This window comes from Somniosus microcephalus, chromosome 27 (assembly GCF_052327205.1).
Source record: "Somniosus microcephalus isolate GS21.2 chromosome 27, FLI_Smic_1.0, whole genome shotgun sequence".
NCBI lineage: Eukaryota > Metazoa > Chordata > Chondrichthyes > Squaliformes > Somniosidae > Somniosus > Somniosus microcephalus.
The window spans coordinates 3745673-3768191 of NC_141013.1; the positions used below are offsets into that span (position 1 = coordinate 3745673).

The 22519-nt window shown below is 48.7% G+C and overlaps 1 protein-coding gene across 1 annotated transcript in view; it reads left to right on the plus strand.

Annotated features, from left to right (window-relative positions):
• Positions 1-22519, plus strand: part of rasgrf1 (Ras protein specific guanine nucleotide releasing factor 1) — a 129677-nt gene that overhangs the window by 38438 nt on the left and 68720 nt on the right. The window contains exons 2-4 of the mRNA XM_085968376.1: positions 10704-10810; positions 20209-20356; positions 21477-21569. Of these exons, the coding sequence (XP_085824502.1) occupies positions 10704-10810; positions 20209-20356; positions 21477-21569 (348 nt within the window). The remainder of the gene's footprint in view (positions 1-10703; positions 10811-20208; positions 20357-21476; positions 21570-22519) is intronic.

Genomic DNA, 22519 nt, shown 5'->3' on the forward strand with positions numbered 1-22519 from the left:
CTCTGTTACTCTCCCAGTGTCTCTGTTACTCTCTCAGTGTCTCTCTCACTCTCCAAGTGTCTCTGTTACTCTCCCAGTGTCTCTGTTACTCTCCCAGTGTCTCTGTTACTCTCTCAGTGTCTCTCTCACTCTCCCAGTGTCTCTGTTACTCTCCCAGTGTCTCTGTTACTCTCCCAGTGTCTCTGTTACTCTCTCAGTGTCTCTCTCACTCTCCCAGTGTCTCTGTTACTCTCCCAGTGTCGCTGTTACTCTCCCAGTGTCTCTGTCACTCTCTCAGTGTCTCTCTCACTCTCCCAGTGTCTCTGTTACTCTCCCAGTGTCTCTGTTACTCTCTCAGTGTCTCTCTCACTCTCCCAGTGTCTCTGTTACTCTCCCAGTGTCTCTCTCTCTCCCAGTGTCTCTGTTACTCTCCCAGTGTCTCTGTTACTCTCCCAGTGTCTCTCTCACTCTCCCAGTGTCTCTGTTACTCTCCCAGTGTCTCTGCTACTCCCTCAGTGTCTCTCTCACTCTCCCAGTGTCTCTGTTACTCTCCCAGTGTCTCTGTTACTCTCCCAGTGTCTCTGTTACTCTCCCAGTGTCTCTGTTACTCTCTCAGTGTCTCTCTTACTCTAAGTGTCTTTGTTACTCTCCCAGTGTCTCTGTTACTCTCCCAGTGTCTCTGTTACTCTCTCAGTGTCTCTCTCACTCTCCAAGTGTCTCTGTTACTCTCCCAGTGTCTCTGTTACTCTCCCAGTGTCTCTGTTACTCTCTCAGTGTCTCTCTCACTCTCCCAGTGTCTCTGTTACTCTCCCAGTGTCTCTCTGACTCTCCCAGTGTCTCTGTTACTCTCCCAGTGTCTCTGTTACTCTCCCAGTCTCTGTTACTCTCTCAGTGTCTCTCTCACTCTCCCAGTGTCTTTGTTACTCTCCCAGTGTCTCTGTTACTCTCTGTGTCTCTGTTACTCTCCCAGTGTCTCTCTCACTCTCCCAGTGTCTCTGTTACTCTCCCAGTGTCTTTGTTACTCTCCCAGTGTCTCTGTTACTCTCTCAGTGTCTCTCTCACTCTCCCAGTGTCTCTGTTACTCTCTCAGTGTCTCTCTCACTCTCCCAGTGTCTCTGTTACTCTCTCAGTGTCTCTCTCACTCTCCCAGTGTCTCTGTTACTCTCCCAGTGTCTCTGTTACTCTCTCAGTGTCTCTGTTACTCTCTGTGTCTCTCTCACTCTCCCAGTGTCTCTGTTACTCTTCCAGTGTCTCTGTTACTCTCTCAGTGTCTTTGTTACTCTCCCAGTGTCTCTGTTACTCTCTCAGTCTCTCTCTCTCTCCCAGTGTCTCTGTTACTCTCCCAGTGTCTCTGTTACTCTCTGTGTCTCTGTTGCTCTCCCAGTGTCTCTCTCACTCTCCCAGTGTCTCTGTTACTCTGCCAGTGTCTCTGTTACTCCCTCAGTGTCTCTCTCACTCTCCCAGTGTCTCTGTTACTCTCCCAGTGTCTCTGTTACTCTCCCAGTGTCTCTGTTACTCTCCCAGTGTCTCTGTTACTCTCTCAATGTCTCTCTCACTCTCCCAGTGTCTTTGTTACTCTCCCAGTGTCTCTGTTACTCTCCCAGTGTCTCTGTTACTCTCTCAGTGTCTCTCTCACTCTCCAAGTGTCTCTGTTACTCTCCCAGTGTCTCTGTTACTCTCCCAGTGTCTCTGTTACTTTCTCAGTGTCTCTCTCACTCTCCCAGTGTCTCTGTTACTCTCCCAGTGTCTCTGTTACTCTCCCAGTGTCTCTGTTACTCTCTCTGTGTCTCTCTCACTCTCCCAGTGTCTCTGTTACTCTCCCAGTGTCGCTGTTACTCTCCCAGTGTCTCTGTCACTCTCTCAGTGTCTCTCTCACTCTCCCAGTGTCTCTGTTACTCTCCCAGTGTCTCTGTTACTCTCTCAGTGTCTCTCTCACTCTCCCAGTGTCTCTGTTACTCTCCCAGTGTCTCTCTCACTCTCCCAGTGTCTCTGTTACTCTCCCAGTGTCTCTGTTACTCTCCCAGTGTCTCTCTCACTCTCCCAGTGTCTCTGTTACTCTCCCAGTGTCTCTGTTACTCCCTCAGTGTCTCTCTCACACTCCCAGTGTCTCTGTTACTCTCCCAGTGTCTCTGTTACTCTCCCAGTGTCTCTGTTACTCTCTCAGTGTCTCTCTTACTCTCCCAGTGTCTTTGTTACTCTCCCAGTGTCTCTGTTACTCTCCCAGTGTCTCTGTTACTCTCTCAGTGTCTCTCTCACTCTCCAAGTGTCTCTGTTACTCTCCCAGTGTCTCTGTTACTCTCCCAGTGTCTCTGTTACTCTCTCAGTGTCTCTCTCACTCTCCCAGTGTCTCTGTTACTCTCCCAGTGTCTCTCTGACTCTCCCAGTGTCTCTGTTACTCTCCCAGTGTCTCTGTTACTCTCCCAGTCTCTGTTACTCTCAGTGTCTCTCTCACTCTCCCAGTGTCTTTGTTACTCTCCCAGTGTCTCTGTTACTCTCTGTGTCTCTGTTACTCTCCCAGTGTCTCTCTCACTCTCCCAGTGTCTCTGTTACTCTCCCAGTGTCTCTGTTACTCTCCCAGTGTCTCTGTTACTTTCTCAGTGTCTCTCTCACTCTCCCAGTGTCTCTGTTACTCTCCCAGTGTCTCTGTTACTCTCCCAGTGTCTCTGTTACTCTCTCTGTGTCTCTCTCACTCTCCCAGTGTCTCTGTTACTCTCCCAGTGTCGCTGTTACTCTCCCAGTGTCTCTGTCACTCTCTCAGTGTCTCTCTCACTCTCCCAGTGTCTCTGTTACTCTCTCAGTGTCTCTCTCACTCTCCCAGTGTCTCTGTTACTCTCCCAGTGTCTCTCTCACTCTCCCAGTGTCTCTGTTACTCTCCCAGTGTCTCTGTTACTCTCCCAGTGTCTCTCTCACTCTCCCAGTGTCTCTGTTACTCTCCCAGTGTCTCTGTTACTCCCTCAGTGTCTCTCTCACACTCCCAGTGTCTCTGTTACTCTCCCAGTGTCTCTGTTACTCTCCCAGTGTCTCTGTTACTCTCTCAGTGTCTCTCTTACTCTCCCAGTGTCTTTGTTACTCTCCCAGTGTCTCTGTTACTCTCCCAGTGTCTCTGTTACTCTCTCAGTGTCTCTCTCACTCTCCAAGTGTCTCTGTTACTCTCCCAGTGTCTCTGTTACTCTCCCAGTGTCTCTGTTACTCTCTCAGTGTCTCTCTCACTCTCCCAGTGTCTCTGTTACTCTCCCAGTGTCTCTCTGACTCTCCCAGTGTCTCTGTTACTCTCCCAGTGTCTCTGTTACTCTCCCAGTCTCTGTTACTCTCAGTGTCTCTCTCACTCTCCCAGTGTCTTTGTTACTCTCCCAGTGTCTCTGTTACTCTCTGTGTCTCTGTTACTCTCCCAGTGTCTCTCTCACTCTCCCAGTGTCTCTGTTACTCTCCCAGTGTCTTTGTTACTCTCCCAGTGTCTCTGTTACTCTCTCAGTGTCTCTCTCACTCTCCCAGTGTCTCTGTTACTCTCTCAGTGTCTCTCTCTCTCCCAGTGTCTGTGTTACTCTCTCAGTGTCTCTCTCACTCTCCCAGTGTCTCTGTTATTCTCCCAGTGTCTCTGTTCCTCTCTCAGTGTCTCTGTTACTCTCTCAGTGTCTCTCTCACTCTCCCAGTGTCTCTGTTACTCTTCCAGTGTCTCTGTTACTCTCTCAGTGTCTTTGTTACTCTCCCAGTGTCTCTGTTACTCTCTCAGTCTCTCTCTCTCTCCCAGTGTCTGTTACTCTCCCAGTGTCTCTGTTACTCTCTGTGTCTCTGTTACTCTCCCAGTGTCTCTCTCACTCTCCCAGTGTCTCTGTTACTCTCCCAGTGTCTCTGTTACTCTCCCAATGTCTCTCTCACTCTCCCAGTGTCTCTGTTACTCTCCCAGTGTCTCTGTTACTCCTTCAGTGTCTCTCTCACTCTCCCAGTGTCTCTGTTACTCTCCCAGTGTCTCTGTTACTCTCCCAGTGTCTCTGTTACTCTCCCAGTGTCTCTGTTACTCTCTCAGTGTCTCTCTCACTCTCCCAGTGTCTTTGTTACTCTCCCAGTGTCTCTGTTACTCTCCCAGTGTCTCTGTTACTCTCTCAGTGTCTCTCTCACTCTCCAAGTGTCTCTGTTACTCTCCCAGTGTCTCTGTTACTCTCCCAGTGTCTCTGTTACTCTCTCAGTGTCTCTCTCACTCTCCCAGTGTCTCTGTTACTCTCCCAGTGTCTCTGTTACTCTCCCAGTGTCTCTGTTACTCTCTCAGTGTCTCTCTCACTCTCCCAGTGTCTCTGTTACTCTCCCAGTGTCGCTGTTACTCTCCCAGTGTCTCTGTTACTCTCTCAGTGTCTCTCTCACTCTCCCAGTGTCTCTGTTACTCTCCCAGTGTCTCTGTTACTCTCTCAGTGTCTCTCTCACTCTCCCAGTGTCTTTGTTACTCTCCCAGTGTCTCTGTTACTCTCCCAGTGTCTCTGTTACTCTCTCAGTGTCTCTCTGACTCTCCCAGTGTCTTTGTTACTCTCCCAGTGTCTCTGTTACTCTCCCAGTGTCTCTGTTACTCTCTCAGTGTCTCTCTCACTCTCCCAGTGTCTCTGTTACTCTCCCAGTGTCTCTGTTACTCTCTCATTGTCTCTCTCACTCTCCCAGTGTCTCTGTTACTCTCCCAGTGTCTCTGTTACTCTCTCAGTGTCTCTCTCACTCTCTCAGTGTCTCTGTTACTCTCTCAGTGTCTCTCTCACTCTCCCAGTGTCTCTGTTACTCTCTCAGTGTCTCTCTCACTCTCCCAGTGTCTCTGTTACTCTCCCAGTGTCTCTGTTACTCTCCCAGTGTCTCTGTTACTCTCTCCGTGTCTCTCTCACTCTCCCAGTGTCTCTGTTACTCTCCCAGTGTCTCTGTTACTCTCCCAGTGTCTTTGTTACTCTCCCAGTGTCTCTGTTACTCTCCCAGTGTCTCTGTTACTCTCTCAGTGTCTCTCTCACAGCCGGAACAGCGGACTATACGGAGTCGAATGGAGAGAACAACAAGTCAATCGTGTTAAAGTACCTGCGACTGAGACAACAGTAAAGCCAACTCTCTAATGGTGTCTTTCACATGCCTGTGAAGTGCCTTTAACATAGTAGAACATCCCAAGGCAATTCACAGGAGCGATTATCAGACAAAATTTGACACCGAGCCACATAAGGAGATATTAGGGCAGGTGACCAAAAGCTTGGTCAAAGAGGTAGGTTTTAAGGAGTGTCTTAAAGGGGGAAAGAGAGGTAGCGAGGTGGACAGGTTTAGGCAGGGAATTCCAGAGCTTAGGGTCTAGACAACAGAAGGCACGGCCACCAATGGTGGAGCGATTATAATCAGGGATGCTCAGGAGAGTAGAATTGGAGGAGCGCAGATATCTCGGGGGGTTGTGGGGCTGAAGGAGATTACAGAGATAGGGAGGGGTGCGGCCATGGAGAGATTTGAAAACAAGGATGAGAATTTTGAAATCGAGACGTTGCTTAACCAGGAGCCAATGTAGGTCAGCGAGCACAGGGGGTGATGGGCGAATGGGACTTGGTGTGAGTTAGGACACGGGCAGCCGAGTTTTGGATGATTTGAAGGTGGAATGTGGGAGGCCAGCCAGGAGTGCATTGGAATAGTCAAGTCTAGAGGTAACAAAGGCATGGATGAGGGTTTCAGCAGCAGATGAGCTGAGGCAAGGGCGGAGACGGGTAATGTTACAGAGGAGGAAATAGGCGGATTTTCTTGTGCTGCGGATTAAGCAGTGTCTTAAAGGAGGAGAGAGAGGCGGAGAGGTTTAGGGAGGGAATTCCCGAGCTCAGGGCCCAGGCAGCTGAAGGCACGGCCGCCAATGGTGGAGCGATGGAAATCGGGGGATGCTAAAGAAGCCAGAATTGGAGGAGCGCAGAAATCTCAGAGGATTGTAGGACCGGAGGAGGTTACAGAGATGGGGAAATAGAGACAATCCCTGGGCATCCTCAGCCCTGACCTAATCCCTCAGAAAAGGAATAATTATTATGGAGTTTGAGGCTTCCCAACGATAATTATCTTAAGAAATAGCACAGCTTCAGAGCTCGTGCTCAACTTGAACTTAATGTTTTTCTTTCAACCATCACCGAAATCCATAGATTTATTTAAGCTGTTGGAGAAAGCTCCGTCTATATAATTCTTTTGCCAGGAAAGTCGGCACACGAGCAGAGAGAAATCAGTGGCATTTTTAAAAAGTCAGGGTCTGAGGAAGAATAGCGCCGGCAGATGAATAGGAAGAGTGCGGAGAAAGCTCTTGGTTGAACTCCAGGCCTTGTGCTGAGGAGTCTGCTATTTTCTCGTCAATAACTTGTGCGCTGATTCACGTTAGAGATAAAACGCTGAAGGGCCTTTGTACAGAAAGGGATAATAGCAGATTGCAGTCAGGGCAAACAATATTTATAGCACAAGGCTACACACTTTGTGATCTAGAGACACGTGAAAGGAGAAAAAGTCATGAATGGGTAAAGGGATTGTTACATTAGCAACAGAGGTTCTGCTTCATATTTCCTCAGCAGTGGCCAATATCTTTCACTGCTGATCCATTACTTCTGTCACTATAATTTGACAATAGCCCTTTGTGGGATATTTTAATAGAAGAACATAAGATTTAGGAGCAGGAGTCGGCCATACGGCCCCTCGAGCCTGTTCCGCCATTCAATAAGATCATGGCTGATCTTCGACCTCAACTCCACTTTCCTGCCCGATCCCCATATCCTTCGATTCCCTTAATATTTAAAAAATTTGAAACGATTATCTTACATCCCTGTTTCTCTCCCCACTCGCACCAATGTCATGCACCATTCTCTCGTTGGTACTCAGACTTCCGGATGAGATGTTAAACCGAGGACCCGTCCAGGTGAACGTGAAGAGATCCCGTGGCACTATTCGAAGAAGAGCAGGGGAGTCCGCCTCCTGTCCAGGGCAACATTCCTGCTTCAAACATCACCGCCAGATATAACTGGTCATTTTCTAACACTTTACACTCACCTCACATACTTACCACTCCACACTTGCACCCATCACTCACCTCTACATCGCAATTTCAGACCCCTCCGACCCCCACAGACCTCCTACTCACCTCCTACACCCCGCCGGGGTTCCCTCAGCCTGGGAAGCCCGCACTTCAGCACGAAAAATGGGGATAATCCTATTTTCTGCCTGTTAACAGGCAGTTAATAGGCTTTAATCCCTTCCCGCCTCCTGGCAAGAGGGCACGGATGCGGATTGGGGGCGGGTTTGCCAAATTCTGCAACTTTCCCGGCAGTCCCACCTCCATACCCGCCTCCTCGGGGCTGAGAAAATCCAGCCCTAAGAGTTTCTTTGTTGGGAGCACGCAGAGGCCAAGTACAAACAGCAGAAGGAGCGTGATGTAAGAAAACTACTAGGCACTTGGTCTAAGCGTTAAACAAAGCTTTAATCAACTGTTTTACAACATGGAGGTCTAGTTGTGTACTTCACTAGTTCCTGTTAATAATGTCCTGTGCAAGCTGGGCCCGAGCCCGAGTATTTATACTCCCGCTGGACAGCGCCACCCGCAGGCCACTCAGTTGATTCATGTCAGAGCGTCTGACAAACCAAGCACTCCACCCACTCGTCCCTTCAACCACAACCTGCCCCACCTGTGGCAGAGTCTGTAGATCCTGCATAGGACTCATTAATCACCTTAGAACCCACAGTATTGGAGTGGAAGCAAGTCATCCTCGACTCCGGGGCACTGCCTAAGAAGAAGATATAAATGCAAGGTGTTGTTGTTGTTGTAGTGCGCCCCATCTACTGGAGGACGACAGTGTCAGCAATGAAGGCAACATGAGTTCATGGCTGATGACTACGCAGGCCGGAATGTGAGAGACACTGTCTACCACAAATCTCACATAAGCGCCTTGCTGGGGGAGATAGGAGTTCTCTTGTTGCTTCCTCTGACATTACCCAAGGACGATTTAACCTGCGTTGATGTAGAATATGAAAGAGATAGATAAGCAGAGGAGGTATGGGCATCTCTGCTCCCATTGGAAGGATGTTCTTGCCATGGAGGGAGTGCAGCGAAGATTCACCAGACTGATACCTGGGATGGCAGGAATGACGTATGAAGAGAGATTGGGTCGATTGGGCTTATATTCGCTAGAGTTTAGAAAAACGAGAGGGGATCTCATTGAAACTTATAAAATTCTAACAGGACTAGACAGACTAGATGCAGGAAGGATGTTCCCGATGGTCGGGGAGTCCAGAACCAGGGGTCACAGTCTAAGGATAAGGGGTAAGCCATTTAGGGCAGAACTGAGGAGGAATTTCTTCACCCAGAGAGTGGTGAACCTGTGGAATTCTCTACCACAGGAGGCAGTTGAGGCCAGTGCATTAAATATATTCAAGAAGGAGTTGGATATATTTCTTAAGGCTAAAAGGATCAAGGGATATGGGGAGAAAGCAGGGACAGGGTACTGAATTTGGATGATCAGCCATGATCGCATTAAATGGCGGAGCAGGCTCGAGGGGCCGAATGGCCTACTCCTGCTCCTATCTTCTATGGCTATCTGGCCTGCTCACATGACACTAAATGCGTTTCCTGTCATGTGATTTGCTACAGTACCTTAGCAACATGTTAAAAGCTGCTGCTTCCATTGGACAGCCTCTAATCCTGGTTTTGTTTTAATTATGTTCGTCCTGCCCTTTAGTCTTAATTCTTCCCTCTATCCTCACCTTGTACCGCAGAAAACTTCCCAGACAATTCCCAGGCAATTGAGCTGGTCTTCAATCTCTCCCAATATTATTCAACTGAGCTTAAAACGATTCAATCCACAGTGCGGTGATCTCATACCATCCATGGTGCATTTGCTAACACCTCCTTATCCAGAAACTTTTCTCAAATAAGACTATGTACCAGACTGCATTAGTTTGGTAATACTGTACGGCACTGATCTTCTTGCTTCACACTGCCTAGTTAGTTATCAGGTTACACAGGATATACGGCCCAGAAACGGGCCATTCAGACCAACCAGTCCGTGCCGGCGTTTATGCTCCACTCGAGCCTCCTCCCGTCTTTTCTCATCTAAATCTATCAGCATAACCCTCTATTCCCTTCTCCCTCAGATGCTTGTCCAGCCTCCCCTTAAATGCATCTATACTATTCGCCTCAACCACTCCCTGTGGTAGCGAGTTCCACATTCTCACCACTCTCTGGGTAAAGAAGTTTCTCCTGAATTCCCTCTTGGATTTCTTGGTGACTATCTTATATTGATGGCCTCTAGTTTTACTCTTCCCCACAAGTGGAAACATTCTCTCTGTATCTACTCTATCAAAATATTTCATAATTTTAAAGACCTCTATTAGATCACCCCGCTCTCTAGTTAGATCCATACAGTCGCACTCACTATAGTTGACTTAATACAGTCACACTCTCTCTTTAGTTAGCCATACAGTAACACTGTATACACTGTATGGCTAACTAAAGAGAGAGTGTGACTCTGCTCTCTACAGTTGTGAGCGAGTATTGCTGTTATGGGCTTACAGACACGTGGTGCTGTATGACTGGTATCTGATGGTTAGAGGATCACCTTTGTTGAATAAAGTTCTGTAGCTGAGAGCCTGTTATCCTTCTCTGATGGGAGTGGATTTGCATTGCTGAGGGTGAAGGAAGCAGTGCTGAGGAGTGGAACCCTTCATCTATGAACAGCCAGTGTAAAGCATTGCTTAGTGAGGAAGAGCAAAGGGTTAGATGCAGAATGATCCTTCGTCTAATCTGCCCCAACACTTCATCTATGCCCCAATGTCAGATGAGCCATTTTAACAAACCAGTGCGAACGTCCATTTCCCAGGCCAATTGTCCTCTTCACCTTGTTGATGTTTTAATGCAATTAGTGCAGAATTATAACTGGTTTGGGGCTATGAATTCACACACTTGCTGGAAAACAAGTTGTGTCTGTTCCAAACACATCTCGCTTGAAGAGACAAGGCAGGTCCGGGGGTAGGGGAGGGAGGCGAATAGGTTTTGCTCAATATAATTCAGCCAGTAAAGCATTTATCAGATTCGGGCTTTCGGACCAACTCAAAGTAGCACCTCCATTATGCCGATGGAGCCACACCGGGAGACCAGGTTATTGCAGTAACAAAGCCTCTCTTTGACTTTACACACAGGCTCTATTTGTTCCCTGAGCCGATGTATACCGGACACTTCAACGGCATTCTGTGCTCGTTTATTTTACCCCTTCGTGTGTTCCACATGACTTCGCTCTTTATTCCTAACTTGCTTGCAGTTTTCCCCCGGAGTGATCCTAATAGGGGCTCCCAACCCTCCAGGATTGGCCCTGGAGCCTCCAGGAATCGAAGATTAATCTCCAGGACACAGCCGGGAGCAAAAACCCCGGAGAAAAAAATCACAGGGACATTGAAAAAAATTATGTGCATCAATGAACATTAATTATAAAAATATTGGGGATGGGGGTGGGGTGGGGGAAAGAAAGGCAGTTTGACTGACAGTCCAGAATCATCCAATCGGTTTATGGAGAGTCTGTGTGCTTTCCGATTGGCCGTGGGAAGGCAGAGCACCGTGAGGATTGGCGTGTCGGGCGACCAATGGCGGGAGCGTGGGGGTCGGGGTGATTGGTGGTGGGAGGTCATGTGATGAAAGCTCCCTCGAACACGTCCAATCAGAGCTGGCGACCGCAGATCATGACCTCATTGATATATTTTGTTACCTTTGTTTTCCACAGTATTACTTCACAATTAACTTTGGCCATGATGCTCAGAAAACTCTGGAACTGAGGACGGAGGACGTGAAGGATTGTGACGACTGGGTGGCATCAATCGGTCACGCAAGGTAGGACCAGGCTCGACTATTCCAACGCTCTCCGGGCCAGCCTCCAACCTCCCACCCTCCGTAAACTTCAGCTCATCCGAAACTGCTGTCCCCGTGTCCTAACTCGCACCGAGTCCCATTCACCCATCACCCCTGTGCTCGCTGCCCCGTGTCCTAACTCGCACCCAGTCCCGTTCACCCATCACCCCTGTGCTTGCTGACCTGTGTCCTAACTCACACCCAGTCCCGTTCACCCATCACCCCGTGTGCTCACTGACCCGTGTCCTAACTCGCACCCAGTCCCGTTCACCCATCACCCCCTGTGCTCGCTGCCCCGTGTCCTAACTCACACCCAGTCTCGTTCACCCATCACCCCCTGTGCTCACTGACCCGTGTCCTAACTCGCACCCAGTCCCGTTCACCCATCACCCCCTGTGCTCGCTGCCCCGTGTCCTAACTCACACCCAGTCCCGTTCACCCATCACCCCCTGTGCTCACTGCTCCCCGTGTCCTAACTCACACCCAGTCCCGTTCACCCATCACCCCTGTGCTTGCTGACCCGTGTCCTAACTCACACCCAGTCCCGTTCACCCATCACCCCCTGTGCTCACTGCCCCGTGTCCTAACTCACACCCAGTCCCGTTCACCCATCACCCCCTGTGCTCACTGCCCCGTGTCCTAACTCGCACCAAGTCCCGTTCACCCATCACCCCCTGTGCTCACTGCCCCGTGTCCTAACTCACACCCAGTCCCGTTCACCCATCACCCCCTGTGCTCACTGCCCCGTGTCCTAACTCGCACCAAGTCCCGTTCACCCATCACCCCCTGTGCTTGCTGACCCGTGTCCTAACTCACACCCAGTCCCGTTCACCCATCACTCCCTGTGCTCACTGCCCCGTGTCCTAACTCACACCCAGTCCCGTTCACCCATCACCCCTGTGCTTGCTGACCCGTGTCCTAACTCGCACCAAGTCCCGTTCACCCATCACCCCTGTACTCACTGCCCCGTGTCCTAACTCGCACCCAGTCCCGTTCACCCATCACCCCCTGTGCTCACTGCCCCGTGTCCTAACTCACACCCAGTCCCGTTCACCCATCACCCCCTGTGCTCACTGCCCCGTGTCCTAACCCACACCCAGTCCCATTCACCCATCGCCCCCTGTGCACGCTGCCCCGTGTCCTAACTCACACCCAGTCCCGTTCACCCATCACCCCTGTGCTTGCTGACCCGTGTCCTAACTCGCACCAAGTCCCGTTCACCCATCACCCCTGTGCTTGCTGACCCGTGTCCTAACTCGCACCCAGTCCCGTTCACCCATCACCCCTGTGCTCACTGACCCGTGTCCTAACTCGCACCCAGTCCCGTTCACCCATCACCCCCTGTGCTCACTGCCCCGTGTCCTAACTCGCACCCAGTCCCGTTCACCCATCACCCCTGTGCTCACTGACCCGTGTCTTAACTCGCACCCAGTCCCGTTCACCCATCACCCCCTGTGCTCACTGCCCCGTGTCCTAACTCACACCCAGTCCCGTTCACCCATCACCCCCTGTGCTCACTGCCCCGTGTCCTAACTCACACCCAGTCCCGTTCACCCATCACCCCCTGTGCTCACTGCCCCGTGTCCTAACTCGCACCCAGTCCCGTTCACCCATCACCCCTGTGCTCACTGACCCGTGTCCTAACTCGCACCCAGTCCCGTTCACCCATCACCCCCTGTGCTCACTGCCCCGTGTCCTAACTCGCACCCAGTCCCGTTCACCCATCACCCCCTGTGCTCACTGACCCGTGTCCTAACCCGCACCAAGTCCCTTTCACCCATCACCCCCTGTGCTCACTGCCCCGTGTCCTAACTCGCACCAAGTCCCGTTCACCTATCACCCCTGTGCTCGCTGACCCGTGTCCTAACTCACACCCAGTCCCGTTCACCCATCACCCCCTGTGCTCACTGCCCCGTGTCCTAACTCACACCCAGTCCCGTTCACCCATCACCCCCTGTGCTCACTGCCCCGTGTCCTAACTCACACCCAGTCCCGTTCACCCATCTCCCCCTGTGCTCACTGCCCCGTGTCCTAACTCACACCCAGCCCCGTTCACCCATCTCCCCTCTGCTCGCTGACCTACATTGGCTCCCGGTCTGGCAACGCCTCGATTTCAAAATTCTCATCCTTGTTTTCAAATTCCTCCATGGCCTCCTCGCCCCTCCCTATCTCCGTAATCTCCTCCAGCCCCTCAACCCTCCAAGATCTCTGCGCTCCTCCAATTCTGGCAACTTGCGCATCCCCGATTTTCATCGCTCCACCATTGGCGGCCGTGCCTTCAGCTGCCTGGGCCCCGAGCTCTGGAATTCCCTCCCTAAACCTCTCCGCCTCTCTATCTCTCCCTTTTCCTTTAAGATTCTCCTTAAAACTACCTCTTTGACCAAGCTTTTGGTCACCTATCTTAATATCTCTTTATGTGGCTCGATGTCAAATTTTGTTTGATTACGCTCCTGTGAAGCACCTTGGGATGTTTTACTACTTTAAAGGTGCTATATAAATACAAGATGTTGTTGTTGAGGCTTCACCAATAAGTGTTGGCAAACTGTTTGTTCACAAGCGCACAACGGTACGATGTGAATGGGGATGAAACACATCTGTCCAGCGCGGGGGGGGGGGGGCGGTGCGTTGGGGTGGTGGTGGCGGAGAGAACATCTGGCTTTGTAGACACTCCCAAACACTCTGCAGGGGTGGGCGGGCTACAAGGGGCAATTGGGCTGGGAGCAAGTTAACTGTTTGTTCACAATGAATGAGAAACCGAGTAAGACTCAAGGGGAAAATAGAGGAGGTCGTACTCATTAAAAAAATAATGACTGGCAAATGTCACCACTTTCTTGGCCATGTTGATATTCAAAAATAAAACTAAATGAGAGCAACATCAGGGACAGAAAGGAGTCATTGGGCCGGACATGTGGGGCATTTTTCCCAGTTTTCTCCCCTCCCATCGTGAGATGCTCACTTCTGATGGTTTACACCCCGCAGGTACATTCAACCCATCCAGTGCCTCAGCCAAATCCCATTCTTCACGTTTGGCAGAACTGTTCAAGCACTGGAACCATCGCAGCCAATCCCCGATCCTGCCCTCCCTCAGTTCGAGCACCAGCTGAGATTAGGCACCCAGTGGGGATGGAACCTGAGACCTCCTGGTCTGTTTGACATACACTGGGCAGTGCCTTTATAGAATCATAGAATCACACAGCACAGGAGGAGGCCATTCGGCCCATCGTGCCTGTGCCGGCTCTTTGAAAGAGCTCTCCAATCAGTCCCACTCCCCCCTGCTCTTTCCCCAGAGCCCGGCAAATTTTCTACCCTTCCAGTATTTACCCAACTCCCTTTTGAAAGTTTCTATTGAATCTGCTTCCACCGCCCCTTCAGGCAGCGCATTCCAGATCACAACAACTCGCTGCGTAAAAAATGTTCCCGCATGTCGCCTCTGGTTCTTTTGCCAATCAATGGAGAGTTTGAAATGTGTAGGAAAGCGGAGCTACGGAATTCTATTCAGTTTCCCACGGATTCAAGGAGTCAAAAGGAATATTGGGGCTCCACACCGAGAATACAGCACAAGCACAGCAAGAGTCCAAGAAATTCGACACCTTGTTAGCTTCACCCACATCCCGAGAGCAGATATGAAAAAACCGTGGTACTGGATTTCTGAGTGAGGAGGGACTCATGCTGAGATGTGATCGCCACCACAGTGGAATAGCCTGCCAGCACGCACTCTCAAAGGGCTCACTCTTTCAGAATGGCCTCTTATGTGAGGCACTGAAGGGTTGCTCTCATTCAAAGAGGCTGTGAGGACAGCTGGTGTACACATGTGTCGCACTGGTGTAGATTAGAAGAAGCTTAACCCGTGCATCTGACCCATGCGGCTCTAATCCAAAAGTGCTTAGAATCACAGAATCATCGAATGGTTACAGCACAGAAGGAGGCCATTCGGCCCGTCGAGCCCGTGCCGGCTCTCTGCAAGATCACTTCAGCGAGTCCCACTCCCCCGCCCTTTCCCCGTAGCCCTGCAATTTTTTTCCTTCAGGCACTTATCCAATTCCCTTTTGGAAGCCTCGATTGAATCTGCCTCCACCACCCTCAGGCAGTGCATTCCTGATTCTAACCACTCGCTGCGTAAAAAAGTTTTTCTTCATGTCGCCTTTGGTTCTTCTGCCAATCACCTTAAATCTGTGTCCTCTGGTTCTCAACCCTTCTGCCAATGGGAACAGTTTCTCTCTATCTACTCTGTCTAGATCCCTCATGATTTTGAACACCTCTATCAAATCTCCTCTCAACCTTCTCTGCTCCAAGGAGAACAACCCCAGCTTCTCCAATCTACTGAAGTCTATGTGAAGTCCCTCATCCCTGGAACCATTCTTGTAAATCTTTTCTGCCCCCTCTCTAAGACCTTCACATCCTTCTTAAAGTGCGGTGCCCAGAATTGGATACGGTACTCTAGTTGAGGTCGGACCAGTGTTTTATAAAGGCTCATCATAACTTCCTTGCTTTTGTATTCTATGCCTCTATTTATGAAGCCCAGGATCCCGTATGCTTTTTTAACCACTTTCTCAACCTGCCCTGCCACCTTCAATGATTTGTGCACATTTACCCCCAGGTCTCTCTGTTCATGCACCTCCTTTAGGATTGTACCCTTTAGTTTATATTTCCTCTCCTCGTTCTTCCTACCAAAATACATCACTTCACACTTTTCTGCGTTAAATTCCATCTGCCATGTGTCCGCCTATTTCACCAGCCTGTCTATGTCCTCTTGAAGTCTATCACTATCCTCCTCACTGTTCACTATACTTCCAAGTTGTGTGTCATCTGCAAATTTTGAAATTGTGCCCTGTACACCCACATCCAAGTCATTAATATATATCAAGAAAAGCCATGGTCCTACAACCGACCCCTGGGGAACACCACTGTATACCTTCCTCCAGTCCGAAAAACAACCATTCACCGCTACTCTCTGTTTCCTGTCACTTAGCCAATTTCGTATCCATGCTGCCACTGTCCCTTTTATTCCATGGGCTTCAACTTTGCTGACAAGCTTATTATGTGGCACTTTATCAAACGCCCTTTGGAAATCCATGTACACCACATCAACTGCATTGTCCTCATCAACCCTCTCTGTTACCGCATCAAAAAAACTCGATTTGCCTTTAACAAATCCGTGCTGGCTTTCCTTAATTAATCCACACTTGTCCAAATGACTGTTAATTTTGTCCCTGATTATCGTTTCTAAAAGCTTCCCCACTACCGAGGTTAAACTGACTGGCACACAAAAAAACAGTTGAAGTCTTTTGTCCCGAGCACTTCACTTAAGCCTTTTAAATTTTTGCTTCAGCAGTTCAGCACCAAGCTCTGCCTCTCAACGACATTAAACACACAGAAAAAGTCACGAAAATTAGCACTCAGGCCAAGTAGGGTTCTGATCACTTTAGGCAGCAAGGCCCTTGACTTGTTTATGAAACCGTGGCAGGCCTACTTTTGGGGCCTGATCCTGATGGCCTTTGGTTTCTATGACTACTAAAAGCCTTTCTGGACATTGTTAGTCATCTCTGCCAAATAATTGGCCACTCGAGCAAATAAAGTACATTCCAGAAGGAGAGGCTGACTCTGACCTTAGGGAATGACTTTAACCCTGTGCGTCAATCAACCCTCCGAGTGACTCACAAACCTTTGGCTGAGGCTTCATACCTTTCCTGCGACCCATGTGATTGAACAGATTCTCAAATGTATTGAAAATGAAAAATTGAGGTGAACTCTTGAGATGTGGGCGTCGCTGGCAAGGCCGGCATTTATTGCCCATCCCTAGTTGCCCTGAGAAGGTGGTGGTGAGCCGCCGCCTTGAACTGTTGGTGAAAACTGGCCCGCTAGGCCAGCTCAGATGGGCAGTTAAGAGTCAACCATGTTGGTGTGGGACTGGAGTCACATATAGAACCATAGAAATTTATGGCACAGAAAGAGGCCATTCGGCCCATTGTGTCTGTGTCAGCCGAGAGCGATCCAGCCTCATCCCACTTTCCAGCTCTTGGTTCGTAGCCCTGTAGGTTACGGCACTTCAAGTGCATATCCAAATACTTTTAAAATGTGATGAGGGTTTCTGCCTCTACCTTTCAGTCAGTGAGTTCCAGACACCCACCACCCTCTGGGTGAAAAAAGTTCTCGTTAACTCCCCTCGAATCCTTCTACCAGTTACTTTAAATCTCTGCCCCCTGGTTATTGACCTCTCTGCTAAGGGAAATTGGTCCTTCCTATCCACTCTATCTCGGCCCCTCATAATTTTAATCTCAATTAAGTCTCCCCTCAGCCTCCTCTGTTCTAAAGAAAACAACCCCAGCCTCTCCAATCTTTCCTCATACCTAAAATTCCCCAGCCCTGGCAACATCCTCGTAACTCTCCTCTGCACCCTCTCCAGTGCAATCACCTCTCGCCCTGTAATAGGCACAGACTGGGTAAAGACGGCAGGTTTCCTTCCTTAACACCATGACTGGAGCTCACCTGGGAGAGGTATCGGGGGGGTAACCATAAGGGGGGGGGGGCTATACTGCAGCACCCTCAGGAGAGGAGCGGAGGGGAGAAAATCATAAAATAAAGGCACTTTATTGAGAATCAGTGAGAGCAATCCAGCAGGTGGCAGCATGATGGCAACATATGGGTAGTTACTGAGCCAATACTGTCGGTATGAGGTTTATAATTAGCACAATTAATAGTTGTGTGAATTTGATTGCTAGCCTGAGAGGATGTATGAATGCAGCCACCAGTAGGTGTAAATTAGATGAGCGTGTGAGGGTGGCAGTGTTGTGATGAGGGGATGTGTTGCTGTACACATTTGTGTTTGGTTGTTCGTACCCTGCCTTACAAAATAATTGTTGGTTTAACACAACATAGGAATTGCTGGATGAAAAAATACCAAAGTCCATCTAGTTCGCCCTCTACCAACCTAATTGGAGAGCTCTTTCAAAGAGCCGGCACAGGCACGATGGGCTGAATGGCCTCCTGTGCGGTATCATTCTATGATTCCATCCTGGGAGTCCCATGATCTGACGATAATGGGGTTGTTGACCAATCACAGCGATCAATCTCGATCAATGAGTCTACAACAGACCCAGACACAAGGCGAGGAAAACCCCCAGTGGTGGAGAACTTTGGGAACCAGAGGTCCAAAGTCACCTGTTCCTCCTGAGCACGCTGCACTCACCACACGTCACGGCTCAAATCACTCATAGACTGGATCCCCAAATATTATATTCTGAAAGAAATCTGTCTAATTTTATTTTGAATGAATCAATACTAACTGCTTCCACTGTCACCCCAGAGAGCCTGTTCCATAGATTCACCGCTCGCTCGCTGAAATAATGTTTCCGCGGGTTAGTTTAGAATTTCCTCCCCTTCAAGCGCAGGTCGTGTCCTCTGGTTCTACTGTTCTGGACAAGGTGAAACGGCTCGTCATGGTCTATATTATTTAGTTTTATTTAGAATCCTAAAAACAGCAATCATATCACCTCCCAACCTTCTTTCCAGTGAGAACATGTCCAATTTACATAATTGCTCCTCATAAATCAATCCCTCCATCCCCTCAACCATTCTGGTTGCTCTCTTCTGTGTCTTTCCAACAGCTGCAATATGCTTATTGTACTGCGGCGATCAGAACTGCACACATTGGTGCAGCCACACTTAGAACACTGATTTATAAAGGGGCAGGATTACCTCACCATGTTGGCTCAGTCATTGCTGGGGTAACGTGAACATCACCACACACCAGTAACACGCATCACACTCGTACTCTGCATCTGCTCTGGTAGCTGGTGCCAGTACAAGAACAGATTAAACACTACATAAAATTCAAACACCTATCTATCCGTCCGGCCGCCCATCCATCCGCTCGCCCATCCATCCATCCGTCTGTCTGTCTGTTTGTCTGCCCCTCCATCCATCCATCCATCCATCCATCTACCTATCTATCTATCTATCTATCTATCTATCTATCTATCTATCTGTCTATCTATCTATCTATCTATCTATCTATCTATCTATCTATCTCTATCTATCTATCTATCTATCTATCTATCTATCTATCTAGCTCTATCTATCTATCTAGCTAGCTCTATCTATCTATCTCTATCACTCTATCTATCTATCTATCTCTATCACTCTATCTATCTATCTATCTCTATCTATCTATCTATCTATCTCTATCACTCTATCTATCTATCTCTATCACTCTATCTATCTATCTATCTATCTATCTCTATCACTCTATTGCTATCACTCTATCTATCTCTATCACTCTATCTATCTCTATCACTCTATATCTATCTATCTATCACTCTATCTATCTATCTATCACTCTATCTATCTATCTATCTATCACTCTATCTATCTATCTATCACTCTATCTATCTCTATCACTCTATCTATCTATCTATCTATCACTCTATCTATCTATCTCTATCACTCTATCTATCTATCTATCTATCTATCACTCTATCTATCTATCTCTATCACTCTATCTATCTCTATCACTCTATCTAGCTATCTATCACTCTATCTATCTATCTATCACTCTATCTATCTATCTCTATCTATCTATCTATCTATCTATCTATCTATCTATCTATCTCTATCACTCTATCTATCTCTATCACTCTATCTATCTATCTATCTATCTATCTATCTATCTATCTATCTATCACTCTTATCTATCTATCTCTATCACTCTATCTATCTATCTCTATCACTCTATCACTCTATCACTCTATCTATCTATCTATCTATCTATCACTCTATCTATCTATCTATCTATCTATCTCATTTAAATCACTAAAAGTAGTGATGCAGGTTAACAAGGCCATAAAGAAGCAAACCAAGCACTGGGGTTTATTTCTAGAGGGATAGAATTCAAAAGCAGAAAAGTTCTGTTAAACTTGTATAGAAATTGGTCAGATCACACTCGGAGCACCGTGCAGAGTGCAGGTGAGAGCCCTGTCAGGGAGAATCCATGGGCAGGAGGTGTTGCTACTGGTCTTGCATCTGGACTGATTGTCCTGGAACATGTATGTTATGCCGTTTTAATCCATTCAATGTTTCAAAATGGTTGTTGTATGACACTAGCCTGTGGTTCCCAAAGCTCTCCACCACTGGGGGTTTTCCTCGCCTCATGTCTGGGTCTGTTGTAGACTCATTGATAGAGATTGATCGCTGTGATTGGTCAACAACCCCATTATCGTTGTATCGTGCGACTACCAGGATGGGAGAAGGCGAACTAGACGGACCCTGGACTTTTAGCATCCAGCAATTCCTATGTTCCAATGTAGCCATTCTATTTGAGATCAGAAACCCGAACTCTACCTTCACTTTTATTCGATCTGTTAACAGCCTTATTCTTGGAACAGTTACAGGAACCTTGCGACAGAACACGAGTCCCTGATGCAGAAATACCTGCACCTACTGCAGATTGTAGAGACTGAGAAAACCGTCGCTAAACGACTCCGGCAACAAATCGAAGACCAAGAGATTGAAGTGGAGCGACTGAAAGCTGAGGTAGGACAAGATACAGACCAGGTTTGTTCTTTTCCTTTTGTGCTCATTGATGTGAGGGATATCAGTTCTGGGTAGTGTGGTGTAGAGGTTTGTCCGGGGTTATTAAATGAGGTACTGAGAAGGACGGGAAGGCTGCTTTAGTTACCTGGTTTCCTCCACAATCTCAGTAGGGAATGGTGTCAATCAGGAGTTAAGTCAGGACCTCACTCCCGATTGCTATGCAGTGGAAAGTGCACCTGTGGGAATGTTGGGGGGAACGAGAGTGGGCTCAACTGTGATGCCCCCATTGTCAAGTAGCCTGCCAACTCTTGACTCACACACAAAGGATCACCACTTGGTGGAGGTACCAGAAGAAGACCCCTCGCCATGGGACAGTGGGGTAGATTCAGTGATCCTGCGCTCTGCTGGCAGAGCCCGGCTGGGTCGGAGAAGGGGCTTCTGCACTCTGGGGTCTATTCTCAGACCTCCACCCTCCTCAAGTGTGGCTCCCTGTTGAGAGACCGGGGGCACTGAATTTACCCCAGTGCTGTAGCACGAGTCAGCACCTTCAGGAGGGGAGCAGAGACATTAAAAAGTGGCATTAGCTACAAGGAAACATTTTTAGTTTATCCTATAAGAAAGCAGGGAAGTCTGGGCCATGAGACGGCCATTCGGCCCATCAAACCCACTCCATCGAGATGATGATTATTCTAGAATGGGTTCCCCCCCCCCCAAACCCTCCCCCCTCCCCACATGCTGATCTCCCCCAGTTTAAGGAACACTAGACCGTGTAGAAGTCCCTGATATTAGCATCCCTTTGCACGACACTCAGCAGTGAAGCGGTGATGGTATTGGACAAGCAACCCAGAGATCGGGAGTTCAAAGCACAGCAGAGCACGTGGTGAAACTGACAAAATGGCCAGGAAAGCTTTTGGGTTGTCATAAAAACCCAACTGGTTCTCTAATGTGCTTCAGGGAAGGGAAGCTGCTGTCCTTACCTGGTCTGGCCTACTTGTGACTTCAGTCAGAGTTAGGTGTACAGCACGGTAGCCGCAACCCCCCGGCCCACACCTGTGCAGCTCATTGGCAGCAGAGCGGGAACACTGGATTCACTCTCCTTTCTTTCCCTTTTTCTTAACAGATCGCTTCACTGCTTAAAAACAACGAACGCATCCAATTAACACAGCCTGTGGCACAGAACGATGAAGATGTTGATATCAGGAAGATCAAAAAGGTACGGCAGACTTACGGATGAGTGAGTAGCAGCACCAAGACATCAGAACCAGGAGGCACAGTCTCAGGATAAGGGGTCGCCCATTTAAGACGGAGATGAGGAGGAATTTCTTCTCTCAGAGGGTCGTGAATCTTTGGATTTCTCCTCCCCAGAGAGCTGTGGAGGCTGAGTCAGTGAATATATTCAAGGCTGAGATAGACAGATATTTGAGCTACAGGGGAGTCAAGGGTTATGGGGATCAGGTGGAAAAGTTGCGTTGAGGCCAAGATTGGATCAGTCATGATCTTATTGAATGGCGGAGCAGGCTCGAGGGGCCGAATGGCCGACTCCTGCTCCTATTTCTTATGTTCTTATATTGTTATAAATCTCATCATCAAGAAACTACTTATGAAATAACGCTGGACGGCCAGCTGGTGGCGCCATCCAAGTAGTATAAATACTCGGGCGTGGGCCCCAGCTTGCCAGGGACATTTTGTAAGACAAGGAACTAGTGAAGTACAACTAGACCTCCATGTTCTGAAACAAGTTGATTAAAGCCTTGCTTTATACTCAAACCAAGTGCGTAGTGAGTTTTATTACATCACTTATCTTGTAGTGAGACGTTTGTGATCTTACCACGTTCCCTCACCCCTAGTTGAATACCAGTGTGTTGCACCACTGCAAGCTGTGCCAAGTTAACCAGTGCAGATTGGTGCTTATGATTCCCGCAGTCCACGCCACTAGGGGAGGACGATGGGCAAAGGACTCCCCAGGGGTGGAGCGAAAGTCGGGGTTGGGGGAGCCATTTTTCCGGTAAGGACACTCGTACACCTCCACCAGCCACTTCTGCAATGTCGATGGTGAAAGTTTGGGAGAGATCCCCAGCTCAGTGTCCCACCTGAGACAGTGCTTGATGCGCAGGCATTGTGAGAAGAATAAAGGAAACAATAAGCAATTTTTAAAGTCACCAT